This window comes from Megascapheus bottae, chromosome 19 (genome assembly GCF_031878675.1).
Source record: "Megascapheus bottae isolate mThoBot1 chromosome 19, mThoBot2.hap1, whole genome shotgun sequence".
Classification (NCBI taxonomy): Eukaryota; Metazoa; Chordata; class Mammalia; order Rodentia; family Geomyidae; genus Megascapheus; species Megascapheus bottae.
The window spans coordinates 8,597,818-8,612,280 of NC_143527.1; the positions used below are offsets into that span (position 1 = coordinate 8,597,818).

General features: G+C 45.4%; 1 protein-coding gene across 1 annotated transcript in view; it reads left to right on the plus strand.

Annotated features, from left to right (window-relative positions):
* The window catches only part of Bcl2 (BCL2 apoptosis regulator), a 161,056-nt gene continuing 146,593 nt past the window's right edge, over positions 1-14,463 (plus strand). Inside the window, exon 1 of the mRNA XM_090352990.1 lies at positions 1-1,658. Coding sequence (XP_090209116.1) covers positions 1,089-1,658 — 570 coding nt within the window. The 5' untranslated portion in view covers positions 1-1,088. The remainder of the gene's footprint in view (positions 1,659-14,463) is intronic.

Sequence of the window (14,463 nt, forward strand, 5' to 3'; positions counted from 1 at the left end):
GGGGGGGAGAAAATTAAATCCCTCCCTCCGCACCGCCCCACCGCACCACACACGGCGCGCGGGCTCCGCGCCCGGCACCCGCGTCCCCAGCCGCGGCGCTCGGCAAACGCGCTCGGCCGCGCCGAGTGCAACCCGAGGCGGATCGCCGTCCCCCGCCCCGTCCCCGGCCCTGCCGTCCTTCCCGGCCCGGGTCCGCGCGCGCGCGTGTGCGGGTGTCAGCTGCCAAGAAGGGAGGAGAGAGGGGGGGAAAAATCACGGGAGTTCTACCAACAGCTGGACTGCAAATTGTTAATTCATCGGCCGCCGCCGCCGCCTCGCTCGCCCCGGCCGGGATCCCCGCGGACTGACATCTCCGCCGAGCCGCGCGTCGCCCTCTTCTTCTGCACCCCACTCCCCCGATTCATTTGGAAGTTGTCCAGCCGCTCCTGCAGACCACCGGGCGGCCCGGAGGGGATCGATGGGATCGCCGCCGCCGTGTGCATTCGTGGTGGTTGTGCAGAAGGAAAAAAAAAAAAGAGGAGAGGAAAGGAAACTTGACAGAGGAGCGCGCGCCTGAGTGCCGGGCACAGGAAGCTGGCGGGAGCGCTGCCCGCCGACCGACCCGCGCCAGCCCCGCGCGCGGACCCACTTCCAGGCGCGGGTGCGTGCGTTCGCCCGCTTTCTCTTTCACCGTGCGCCCGGCTCTCCGCGCAACGAGCCTGCACCTGAGGAGGAGGAGGAGGAGGAGGAGGACGACGACGACGACTTCCTAGGCTCGCCGCCCCTCCTCCCGCCCCACCCCTGCGCCGCCGAGGCCGCCGGCGCTCCGGAACGCCGCTGAGTTAGTAGTAATGTGCCTCGTGAAGTAGAGATTCCAGAGGAACCCGAAGGAAACACCAGCACCCCGCGGTTCCGCGTGACTGGAGACACCCCCTGCCCACCCCTCCCCTCCATTCAAGCATGCCCCGCGCGGGCCCCTGGAGATCCAGATCCTAACTCCTCCCTGCGCTCCGCGGGGCTGGAAACGGCAGGGGGGTGGGGAAGCCCCGGGGGGTGCTGCCTGGTGGCCCGCGGGGCCCGGGGTGGGGGACGGGGAGGCGGGAAGAAGGATGGCGCACGCGGGGAGAACGGGGTATGACAACCGCGAGATCGTGATGAAGTACATCCACTATAAACTGGCGCAGAGGGGCTACGAGTGGGACGCCGCCGAGCCGGGCGCCGCGCCCCCGGAGGCCGACCCGGCGCGCGGCGGTGTCTCCTCGTCTCCGCCCGCGGCTGCGGCCCGGGACCCCGCGGCCCGGACCTCGCCGCCCCCGCCCGCCGCGCACCCCGTCCCCGCCGCGCCGGCTCCCAACCCCGTGCCACCTGTGGTCCACCTGACGCTGCGCCAGGCGGGCGACGACTTCTCCCGCCGCTACCGCCGGGACTTCGCCGAGATGTCCAGCCAGCTGCACCTGACGCCCTTCACCGCGAGGGGACGCTTCGCCACGGTGGTGGAGGAGCTGTTCAGGGACGGGGTGAACTGGGGCCGGATCGTGGCCTTCTTCGAGTTCGGCGGGGTCATGTGTGTGGAGAGCGTGAACCGGGAGATGTCGCCCCTGGTGGACAACATCGCCCTGTGGATGACTGAGTACCTGAACCGCCACCTGCACACCTGGATCCAGGATAACGGAGGCTGGGTAGGTGCCCGCGCGGCCGCAGGGGGCGGCGGTGGGGGAGGGATCGGGTCGGGTCCCGGGTCCTCCCCTTGGGTCGTGGGTGCTCGGGTTGCGAGGCTCTCCAGCCTCCCTCGCGCTCCCCGGGCCATCGCTCCTTGTGTTGAATTTGTTAGACGGGGCGTCCTGGGGGGGGGGGATCTAGCCTCCTCCCATTCGGTGGACTTGGGGTGATGGCTGCCATCCCTCCCCGCGCGTGTCCCGGGTCATTCCCCACACCCCGCCCCAATGAGGGTCAGCCTGCTGAGCTTGGCCATGTCGGGGGCCCACTCTGGCGCCAGGCCTTCCCAGGGCCCGGCCTGGCCCGTGCGCCCTCGGACTCTCCTGGTGGATTCTGGCGCGGGTGGACTCCATGGAGGAAGAATCCTCCAGTGAGGTGGACGGCCTCCACCCGTGGACCACTCGTGAACGCTTTCCCCCAGAACAGCGCCTTGCCCGGGACAGCTTGGCTAGGTGTGTGTGCAGGGGCGCAGGGGCGAGGCTGGCACGGGCTGAGGCTCCAGGCCCCCCTGGGGGTCATCAGGGAGGGCGTCGGCCTTGCCTGCCTTCTGGGCATCCTTAAAACGTGTGCTGGCAGCGATGGCCCACCTAGGTCCCCCATCACTTTGCCATCTTCTCTGCTGAGAACTCACACACACAGTGTGGGGAGAGGTGGTTCTTAGCTTCTAAGCCCTGACTCCAGCTGAGGTCTCCATGTCTTTGAAGACTGTCCTGTGAGGTGATTGTTTTCTGGCATGGTGCTACGCAGAGGTACCATCGTTCTATCACTCACCGGGGCGGAGAGCAGCCCCTAATACTTAGCCTGTGTTATTAAGATCTACACCTCATATAGAAAACAATCAAGTTGGGAAAATGGTGATCCTTATCTGGAGTTTCTTTTTAGGAAAAAAAAAACCCAAAACTTTGTTTTAATTTGAAGAGCTATCTTCAAAAGGAGGCAGTTCAGTGCTTACCTTTTCTAGTTTTAGGGGACAATGATTCATATTATGTTAGAGGACCTAATAGGAGCCAGGAGTCCAGGATTGACTGCACGTGAAGTTCAAAAGAATGTCAGTTATTTTCACTACGACTCACAAAGTAAGCTTATATTCAGGATCCCAAAAGAGAAGGAGAGGAAGGGAAAAAAAAAGTAAAGTAAATGCACGAGTGAACATCTGATGTTATTTGATCAAAGGTGACAAAATATTGATGCTGTTGTTCCATCATTAAAAAATAAAATTAACTAAGCTATCAAAATTTAATCCTCTGAACTTCAAATGCTCTTTCTGAATTGCCTGTTTGTTGCGACCCCACATTATCAAAACCTTCAGTAATTCTAGAAGAATTTGCTAAAGCATGAAAAACGTTTTTGTTAAGAGTTTCGTTAAGTAGGTGGTTTGATTTTTTTGCCACTGTATCCAGACTCCAGAAGGATCATTTTAAATCACAGAAAACTCATTTAATACTTCTTCTATGTATATCTTTATGAAAATTTAAAACATATTTTGCCTTCTAGGTGAAAGAAAGCCAAGGTAATAACTGCCATCTATCAAGTTAATAAAAGGTGGGAAATGGGGCCATATGTTTAGGATAGAAACTTTGATATGCCCTTGGCTTTGAGTTCCATTGCAATATGTTAAGATCTTCTACAGCTGAGTTTCTTTTTAAATGAAGCATCACTTTTTTTCTTTTTCCCAAGTGGGTGTTCTTTGTCAAGCCCTATTTTTGTGGTCAACAGGTATCTGGGGTTGATAAATGTACAGACTACATTTTAATGATGCCAAACCACAATGACATACTGGAGAACATGATAAAACACTTTTTTTTACAAAGACTTCTATAGTAAAAATAAATCATAGAGAAGCACAAATGATTTCAGGGTAAAATGTATAATAGTTTTCAGAACAACACATAGATGGATGGCTATATAGCAAAACAAAGGGATTTGGCACACACAAAAAGTATGTCTCAGGAAATGCATTCATATGTGAACACTTTGGAATATAAGTTGGAGTATTTGCAAGTTATAAACAATTTGACCATCCATTCGAATGTGTGTTTTTCATCTGAGTTTTCTTTTCTAAAGGCATCTGGCATGCAGGCAGCTTTTGTACTGGATCTATACCAGTCAGGGTTGCATCTGTAACAGATAAATTGCATCTTATCATATTGGGTTGGTAAACCATGAGACAGGTTCAGGAGAGAGCTACCATGGGCTTGTGTCATGAGACCACAATGTGTGCCATCTCCAGGGCTCCACAGATGACCTGGATCTCTAGAACATTCTACAGGATTCTCGATGCCACTTTTTCTGATCTTTGCTTTGCTTTTGCAAAATCAGACCCTTCTGAGAGGCGCTCTTCATATCCCATGCTTTATAACACAGAGAAAGCACTCCTTGTCACGACCAGCTTCTGATAAGTGGTCCCTGAAGCCTTCAAATTAATAAAAGACTAAAGAAGTAATTGGGTGTGGAAATGGGCGTGGCCTCATTCCTATGTCTGAATAAGGCTTTGTGTGGCATGCAGAGAAAGAGGAAAGAGAGAGTATTAGTTTTAAAAATGCCTAAGACCTTGGCACTGAAGTGTGGCTCCCTGACCAGCAGCCTGAGTGACCTTGAGAGCTCAGAGATCGGCTCACTCCTGTGCTACTGTGATTTGTCTGTGTGCTGAAGTTATGTGTGCTACCTACTATGCTGATAACTCCTACAAGCCTTTTTTGTTTTTGTTTTTGGGTGGTACCAGGGTTTGAACTTAAGGCCTCACTCTTACTTTGCTTGCTTGCTTGCTTGCTTGGACGGTGCCCAACCACTTAGACCATATCTCAGGCCTTACTTTTTTGCCAGTTATTTCTGGAGATGAAATCTCAGAAACTTTTCTGTCTGGGCTGGTCTCTGAACTTCATTCCTCCAGATTTCAGCCTCTTGAGAAGCTACAGTTACAGGCTTAATCTTCCAGTGCCTGGATGGTCTCCATAGGGCCTCTTTACAGTCAACTCTAGCTCTTTCCTGGAAAACCGACTTTCCCAGACCACTACTAGACAGATGGGGCCCTATGAAGTACAATGGAGGGAGGGAGGCGAAGGTATGTAGTTTTCTGAAGAATGCCATTTTGTTTTGATTTATACTTTTTGTTTCTTAGAGATTGTGCATTTATTATATGAAGTAGACCTACATTGTCAAAGGAAGGTAAAATGTTTTATAACTGTTGTTGATGACCACAGTTCCGTTCTCTTACTGCAATTAAAGGCAAGTGATTTGCTCTTTTAATGGATGGAGCAGTATTTTTTTTTCTTGTCAATTGTGGGGCTTGAACTCAGGGTTCAAGGCTAACACTCAACCACTTGAAGCTACAGCACCACTTCCAGTATTCTGGTGGTTAATTGGAGATAAGAGTCTCAACGGACTTTCCTGCCTAGGTTGACTTTGAACCTCCATCCTCCAGATCTGAGCCTCATTGTAGATGTGAGCCATCAATAACCAGCTCAGTACTTTATTATCCCTTACAACACAGTTTAAATTCCATTAAGAGTTTTTGATAACCTTGAAACTGTTTTGAGACAAAGGATTCTTATTGGTAAAAGGCTGAAGGATGAAGTTAGTCTCATGGCTGATGGTAAAGGGAAATTGTGAATACCTTCTATGCAATAAACAGATAAGTAGTTTGACAGACTGATGGTTAGGAAGGAGCAAGATTCAGACTAGTAAAAGAACTATATTTTAAACAAGAAAATTCAAGAGATCAACTTCATTCAATTGGTGAGAGAATAGTCAGATTTTTTTTTTTGCCAGTTCTGGGCCTATGAACACAGGACCTACGCACTGTCCTTGGGCTTTCTGAAGGCTAGAACTCTACCACTTGAGCCACAGCACCATTTCTGGCTTTTTTTTTCTATGATTATGATACCAAAGAATCAAACCCAGGTCTTCATGCATGCTGGGCAAACACTCTACCACTAGGCCAAACTCCTGGCCCAAGTAGTTTTTTGTTTCTCTTATCTGAATACAGTTTGCATCCATCCATCTAAACATTAATAACTGGGAATTAGTAACATGCCCCTGCCAGTGTTCACTGTATGGGAAAAAGCCTCATTTTTCTAGTGGTTGAGTATCAGCTGCTTACAGCCCAGTTTTGGCAGTGAAATGATGGTATTAAAAATAACATTACAATGATACAGTCTTAAATAATCCATTTAATGATGAACTTTTCCTTGGGAAAGTACGTCTTTCTGCTGGCTAAGAATCACATGGTCCCTTTTAATAATTTATTTTGTAGAAAAAGAATGCATTATTGCTCTTGGAGTTTTCAGTCATGTGCTCCTGAGTGATTATATTTCTGGACCTTCGTACTTTTTTTTTTTAGTTCACTGAGTTCTGTGTTAGGGCTTTAATGTGCACTGAGAACATTCTTTCACGCATCTTCTTATTTGGAGTTGTGAAAACAGACTGTGCTTTCTAGCGAACCTTGATGGAAATGGTACATGTCAGATTGCTTAAATGTCATTAGGCCACACAGACCATACCAGGTAATCGAAAGCCACTGATTAAAAATAAATAAGAGCCTGCTTTTCAGTACTTTCTTCCTTATCTCTGTGCCTTGTCCTTCTCTATGTTTTGGGACGGATGAGAAACCCAATCATGAAACAGCACGTGGGTGCTTCAAGTGGTAATAGGGGCATCTCCTCACTTGCTCTGAAGGCCTCTTTGCTTGTCTTAGCAGTCATTAGCCCAGTGATATTTTAGCAGGAGGGAATTTGTGCTAGAAAACAACACTCTCTTTGTAGTATACATGGAGAAAGTTTTCTTTTCCCCGAGAGCTGTATTGTATTGGAGAATCAGAACTTTTGAAAGTGATGAGATGTCACCTTATTCAGATAGGACAGTCACCTCCCAATCTGGTTACCTTGTCCCCAGCTACATATAGAGATCACCCCGTCTGTTTGCTTCTGTGCAGAGTGTCTCCTTCTTTCCTCATGGTTTGATGTGTGTGCAGAATTTGTGATGAAAATCTCTCAAGAACTGAGAGTTACTCACAGACTAGATAGCAAGTCTTACATTGGTGTCAAGTCCTGGGTGAGACTGAAGATACAGGAGGGAGAGCTTGTTTCTAGCCTGGATGAATTAACAGGACAGGGTTTTAAGTATCTTTAATAAACTCATCCATACCACATAACCCCGCAAGCCTGATTCCTGGACTACAGGATTTTAGAAAGAAAGAGAAAATAACTAAACACATGCCATTTTACTTCTGTTTTTAGCTAGAAAAGTTATTTCTAACTTTAAAGTTGTTCATGTGTGCATTAGGCCTGATTTAAATAAGGGGCAAAAATGTAGATAATTTAAAATCGACTCTTTTAACATAAGAAGGCTTAACAGAACTGAAAGGCAAAGGGGAGTTCCCTTTTTAGATAGTAACCCACTAAATATTATTTATGCACATTAGGAAGAGTTAATAAACACCACTCTACAGTTTGTAAAGAATTTCATGAATGTTTTTTAAGTAAAAAACAATGAAAGCTCTGATTAGGATAATTAGAGCTGGGTAGTTTGAAGAGTTTTCTTTCTTCTTTGTCTTCTTTTTTTTTTTTTTTTTTTTTTTGGTGGGTCATGGGGCTTGAACTTTGGGTCTGGGTGCTGTCCCTGAGCTCTTCAGCTCAAGGCTACTGCCCTACCTCGTGAGCCACAGCCCCATTTCCCATTTTCTAGTGATAAATTGGAGATAAGAGTCTCATGGTCTTTAGAGCCCATGGTCTTTAGTGCCCAGGCTGCCAACCCATGCTCTCAAGAGATGATAAATCCCAATGCAGAGCAGATGAAAGAGATTGCCTGTTGGCAGTGTTTTGGTTTCTTGCCATCTCTGTAGTACAAAATTGTGGTGTCCATACATTTTGACTAAACTGGGATCACGTGTAGTGAGACTGTGTCTCCAAATGGTCTCCCAAACATGTCATATGCTGGTGTGGGCACTTGGTTTTGGCTCCTTGGAAGCACATTCCACAAAGAGATTAAGGGTAGAACACACTGTCTGTGGAGCACACGTGCCTATGTGGGACAATCATATTTCCACTCTACCACCGTTTGCCTTCAGAATTTCAGAAATAGGGCCATATTTCCTTTTCAGTTAATAATCGGCTCTCTGGGGCTTCAGTGTAATGAGTCAGAAGCTTATGACTGACTCGACTCTGTTCTTTATTATGTCTCCCCAAAACAACCCCGGAACCCACTGTGTCAAGCGAAGCCTTCATTCTTCAAAGGAGATTTCTTTGTTTCCCTTGAGACCAGTGCATCTCTTTTTGTGACAGTGGCAATGATTCTATTTCTTGATTTTTAACTGTCCAGTAGACAGTTAAGTTGCAAAAGAGTAATGCAGTGTATCCTCATTTTTAATGCTTGGAGTCCCAAACAAGGAATCGATGTTGCAGCTTGTCTTTTGTTGACTTTTCCCAGTTCTCTTAAGCAGATAACTAAGACTTCTTCTTTATGACTTGAGTCAGGATATTGACTCTGACACTGAAATGCAGCCAGCTCTCCCTCTCCACTGCATTAGACTTATGTAAGAGCATTTGGGCACAGGCTTAGTCCTCTGAGTTTAAGACCTATCTAGTATATAATATTTATCCTCACGACAATTAGGATAGTAATAAAACTATTAAAAATTATATCATCAGCTTTAGATATTGATTTGTGCCTTTGGAAAAGAATGTTGGTCCATTGAAGCACCTCTATGTTTGAAATTTCAGGGCTGTATCTTAGCCATTTCTTTTATGGGTTCCTATCAGTTTTAAACATATACACACCATTGAGAAACTAGAAAAGAGGTTTAAAGTATTTATAACAGAATTTGAAGAGAGGTAGAGCCACTTACTGAACATTAAAATAGGAGCATAGGAAGAAAAGGACCTGAGGAAGCTTCTCTGTGTGTTTCTGTGTATGTTTGTATGTGTGTGTGTGCACATGTGCACGCCAATGCCAGTACTGGGTCTTGAACTCAGGGCCTGGCTGCTGTCCCTTATCTTTTCCTCCAAAACCTAGTTCTTTACCGTTTGAACTTCACATCTCCACACTGCTTTTTGATAGTTACCTGGAGTCTCATGAACTTTCCTACCTGGGCTGGCTTGGAAGCCCAGCCCCGATGGGAGAAAGTATTAAGGAAAATGAACACTTGTCCACAAAACTAATCCTAAGTAACTAGGGCAGTGATGGAAGTAGGAAGATCTGGTGATTGAAAGAAGCATGCTCACTATTATATTGACTTAAAAAAATAGGAAAAAATTGATTGGGGGCCTAGTGTGTGCAAAGCTTTGTGCTACTTATTTTAGTTAAGTAAAAATGTATAGTGATTGCACAGGAAGAGCTTGCCAAGTCATGGAGCCCCCTGGGTAGCTTGTAACCCTTGACAGTATTTGCTGGCCAGAAAGGTCTGGCTTAGACCTCTGGCCACCTAGAAGAGTTTCATGTGGGCGATGAGTCTGAGGCAAACGGTGAAGAACAGAGAGAGGTGTGGGCAGAGGATTCCAGAGCAGTGGAGGCAGGCAGGGTTGTGTGATGTCTGTGTATTGTGGTGAGGGGTGTGATTTGACTAGAGTAGCAAGAGTACTTGGTATGATTCTAGTATGTAAATGTATCATTTGGTCCTAACTTGATAGATGTTGAAAGGTCTCCAAAACAAGACAGTAAGTGGATTTGAGGAAGATGGATGATCTGGTGGGAAAGGCCACATAAGGAAAAATCTGAACCGCATTAGTTGGTTGGAGACCAACGGCAGGGTAGTTGTGGAGGTGGTGCGGAAATTGAACCAATGGTCAACATGTGAGGAGTGAGGAAAGAAAATTATCAGAGGATTCAGGGTGTGTACCAACTGGCTTAAAACCCAATATCTATCTTCCAGAGAGGAAGGGAAGAGATAAGATTTAAATGGGATGAACTTATTGTTGAACATTTTTAACTTAAACTTTCATGAGGATGCCTAAGGCACATGCTCAGTAAGCAGATGGATGTAGGGATTTGGAGCTCAAGAGCAAACTGAGGCTAGGACTGAAGTCTTTGCCCCTAGCTCCCCGTTTCTCTCTTTATTTCCAGTAGTGTTCCATTACTGCTGCTGTCCATTCTGCCATCTTTGATTACTGCTGTTGGCATAGCACTTTGTTTGTCCTGGAAATTTTCTCTAGACTTCTGTGGATTGGGTATAAGGAGATTAACATGAAGCTTTCCATTCTAAGTTTAACTTCCTCTTACTGCTTTTTAAACTGAAACAGTAACTCAATTAGTATTGTTCTAATTAATATCTTCCATTTGTGGCTCTAGGTATCCTTCATCACTGGGACTTTGGTATGAAATTCTTCTTGTATTAAATTCAAGATGGCACCTAGCGTTGTGGGTAGTGGATGGATAACCACCACTGCACATTGATGGGATTAAGAAAAATCATATTTAGAGACATTTTGAATATCTAAGATAGGGTAACTAGTGAATGTTCTCCTTTTCTCTTACTACAGATTGTGTTTGCCAATTGGCATCTCATACTGGTGCATTAATAGTTAACAGAAACAAAATCAATAACAGAGCTATTGCTTTATTTTCATCTTTTTCTTATTCATCACCTTATCATTAAAGAATGAAAAGCTTGCCAGGCACCAGCCTAGCCTACTCAAGAGGCTGATATTTGAGGACTGTGATCTGAAACCAGCCTCAGTAGAAAAGTCTGTAAGATTCTTAATCTCCAACTCACCATCAAAAAGCCAACACTGGAGCTGTGGTTCAAGTGGTAGAGCACCAGACAGTACCCAGACCATGAGTTCAAGCCCCAGAACTAACACACACACACACACACACACTTCAAGGCTTGTGTAAGTTTCTCATAGTTGAGAGATCAGTGTTGTAGCTTAGATATAAAAAGAACAGCGTTCTTTGCTTGTGGTTCAGGCAAGCCTCACAGCCAATCTGGGGTTTTGAGAACTGGTGAAATTTGTATTTTGAGGATCTTCTGGGCTTGACATAAAGGACACTCCAAACCTGCTTGCCCATCACTTGTCATCTGTCTGAGAGAAAGATGATATGATCTGTTTACTTGTAATGAAGCTTCGTCATACTTCTCTAAGGGTTTTTAAAAAAAGAAGGAGGTGTCCACTTGCGGAATGAATGAAACCCCCAGAAAAATTCTCTCTTCTTTCCCCTCCCCCCACCCCTCCTCCCTCTCTTCCGAGGCCATCTGTGCATTGCTTTCCCACTGCCAGCCCTTCTTCAAGTGGCTTATCTTTGAGTGAATTCAGAAACTTCAAATTATAAAGGACACCAGATAATTGGCCTGGTCTCCAAACTATCTGTCCTCCGTACTGCTGCCAGACCCTTCTAATGAATACATCCAGTGACAGTGGGATTCTTGAGCTTGTCCGTATCCGTGAGAAAATGAGCTCCTCGGCTTTGTAACAGCTTGTGGCACAGGGGGAGAAATGACAGCCGCTGCCCAAGTTTTCTTTGAATGTAGTTTTTTTCCCATAAATGATACTTTGAGAATACAGTTAAGGGGTTATTAGTTTTCTATTTCATGCTTGGCCTGTGTGTGGGAATAACACAAGCTGTCACTGCAAATCAGTAGCTTAAACAAGCTTTGTCTGGTTAATGTGAACATTTAATATTTGGCTCGATTAAAAATTAACTGATGAAAAGTACATGTCATTGGAATTTGAAAATACCTTTTGTGAGGAATATTTCAAAGGCATGACCGATGAATAAATGGGTGGTTTTAAAATGAGGAGCATGGTGGGTTAGGGTGGGTTTCATCTGAGTAGGGCCTCTACCTGTTTGGTCTGGCATGTGAAAAGGAATGTCCTGTTTGTTGTTGCTAAGTTACTCAAAAACGAGTGAATAACTTTTTTTTTTATTGTTGTTAGTTTGAAATTGGTCAAAGGATTAAAACACACAGGACAAAGGATCCGTTACTCATTTATACATCACATTTTCCTCCCTTTTCCTACAGGATGAAGGTCAGGCCGTGGCTCACACTCAGGGATGGGGTGGCCACAGACCCTAACATCCAGTGTTGTGGGGCATCCTTATGCGAGGAAAGAGGACATTCAGTAGTCTCAGGGCATTTGTTAAAACAAGGAGATGTTCTCAAGAAGAGCAGCAAAAGCTTCTGGGGGAGCCGGGGTGGATAACCTAGTGAGCAGAGGATGGGAGAGGGCAAAATGTGCCCACAGAAGACTTTCTGCACAGCAAGATTGCAGACAGGGAAGAGTATCACCTCACTGGCGCAGCAGTGTGGGTTGAAACAATGGTGCTGTGAGGTACGGGAGCAGAGATGGAGAGCCTGGCTACCAGTGGGCTTGAAAACAGAGATTTTTTTTTTCTTTTAGGAGTATGCTGTCAATAATAGTGGGAATATTTCAAAATAGCACTCATTTATTTTTTAACTACTATAGTCTTTCTGTAACCCTTCTCAAAAACAGTGTGGTCATTGTTCTAGGTATGTAGGAGAACCTCTCCCCTCCCCCACAGCCCACTTTTATATTCTCTTACATTAGCAATGCCTGCTGGAAAACTTGATTTTGTTAGAATTCGCACTGCAATAAAACTTCATTTATGATCAGTTAATAGAAGTGTATTTGAAGAATTCATGTGCTTATGGAAGGCAGTTTGCATAGAATTTAACAAAGCAGTGTAAGAGCCCAGCATTGAAGGGCCCAATTCAAGGAAACACCAATTGGTCCTGCTCTCCTTCTGCTTCTTTGGGTATATTAGATATATACCTAATAGATATAGAGCCTAATCAGATATGCTTCATTTGGAAGCAGAATATCCTCTGTTGCTTCCTGTCTCAAAAATTGCCAGTAAAATTAAAACTCCATCTTTTTGTTTCTGGTTGTTTTCCTTCCTTTGGTTCTACTTCTGAAGTATTTCTTTCTCTCTCTCTTTTTTTTTTTTTTTTGCCATTTGTTGGCCTTGAACTCAGGGCCTGAGTACTGTCCTTGTGCTTTCTCAAGGCTAGAACTCTACCACTTGAGCCCTAGCACCACTTCTAGCTTTTTCTGCGTATGTGGTACCAAGGAATCAAACCCAGTATGTGCTAGGCAAGTACTCTACCACTAGGCCAAACTCCTGGCCTTCCTGTACCTAGTGCCTGTGACCTTAGTTCCTCAGTGGCCGAGATCTGAGGACTGTGGTTTAAAGAAACCCCATGAGACTCTTTATCTCTAATTAACCACCAAAAAAGCTGGGCATGAAACTGTGCGACACAGTAGAGTACCAGCCTGGAGTGAAAAAGCTCAGGGACAGATCTCAGGCCCTGTGTTCAAGACCCAGTACTGCTAATAAAAAAAAATCCTGGCTGGGTGTCGTGGCTCACACCTGTAATCCTAGCTACTCAGGAGGCTGAGATCTGAGGATCTTGGTTCAAAGCCACCCAGGCAGAAAACCAGAAGTGATACTGTGGCTTAAGGAATAGGATAGTAGCTTCGAGCTGAAGAGCTCGGGGACAGCACCCAGGCCAGAGTCCAAACCCCATGACTGACAAAAAAGAAAGAAAAGAAAGAAAGACTAAACAAAGTGCATTTTTGCAGGAGATGGGCATCTATCATTGTATGCCACCATTGATGAACAGGTGACGCTGGTAAAAGGAGGGTAGCAGAGATGGTGAGAGACCCATGAGTATCTCTCCCAACAGGGCAAAAGTAGAATTTGATGTACATGCACGATGGCTCTTGATTGTCACCCTCTAACAATGGATTTTTATCTACTTTTAAAATTGGGCGCCTCTCTTTGGGTGTACAATAAAAAAGCAAATCTATCAAGCACAAATTGAACTTACAATATGGCAGAGCCCTCGTGTTAGGGTTTAACCATCGGGCGACTTGGTTTCCAGTTCACTCATTCAACAGGTGATATTTGAACAGTTTACTTTGTGCCAAGCACTGATCTAGGGTACTGAGGCTGGGACAGAAACCATGAAGGTCAAGAACTGCCTTTTATTTGTCTCTTAAATGCAATCCTGTGGACACATTAGACACCAAATTGTTACAGATGAATGAGGAGAGAACAGTGGGTGAATTCGCTCATACTATTCAACATGCATATGTAAAAATGGACGCATTGTACTCCTAACATGATACATTGAGTTGAAACCCCTGGGTTTCAATTCAGCAACTTGAAGGGAATACAAATTTTAAATTAAGATTAAAATAAAGTAGAAAAATAATGACTAATTAGCAACCTAGTAGGAAGTCTCCCTGGTGAGGAAGTGAGGATTGGGTGGGGCCTGGGGTCTCCACATTGCACTTGGCCTTTTCTTCATTAGCATGGGAAGGTGGCGGTCTGCTTTCAAATGAATATATTCATGGAATCTAGCTCTTCACATCTGTTTCAAAGCAGTTCCTATTCACCGCATAGAATTACAGCCATGCCTACGGTTTGGAGTGAAAATGTTAGAAGTGCTGTCCATTTATCACAGGGTTGTTCATCCGCCTCAGCACGGGAAGTCAGGAAGGAAGGAAGCCAAGCATTTATGGAGTCCTCTTGGGTGCCAGAGTGGCAAGATTGACCCTTTATGGAGAGGAGATGATTTAACCTTGGTCATCTTCTCTGCAGAGAAGGAAGTGAGATAGAGGAGGACACGGGACCTGGAAACACCAGTGTCTTCTAGTGAAAAGGCAAAGCCAGGATGCTTGCTGTACAGTCCAGCTAAAGAATAAGACCCTCTGGAACTTAAAGAAAAGTTTAATGAGAAACCTCTCATTAAAAAAAAGACAAATGGACAAATGTTGCAAGTGAAGCTTTGGTTTCTTTAAAAAGCCATTA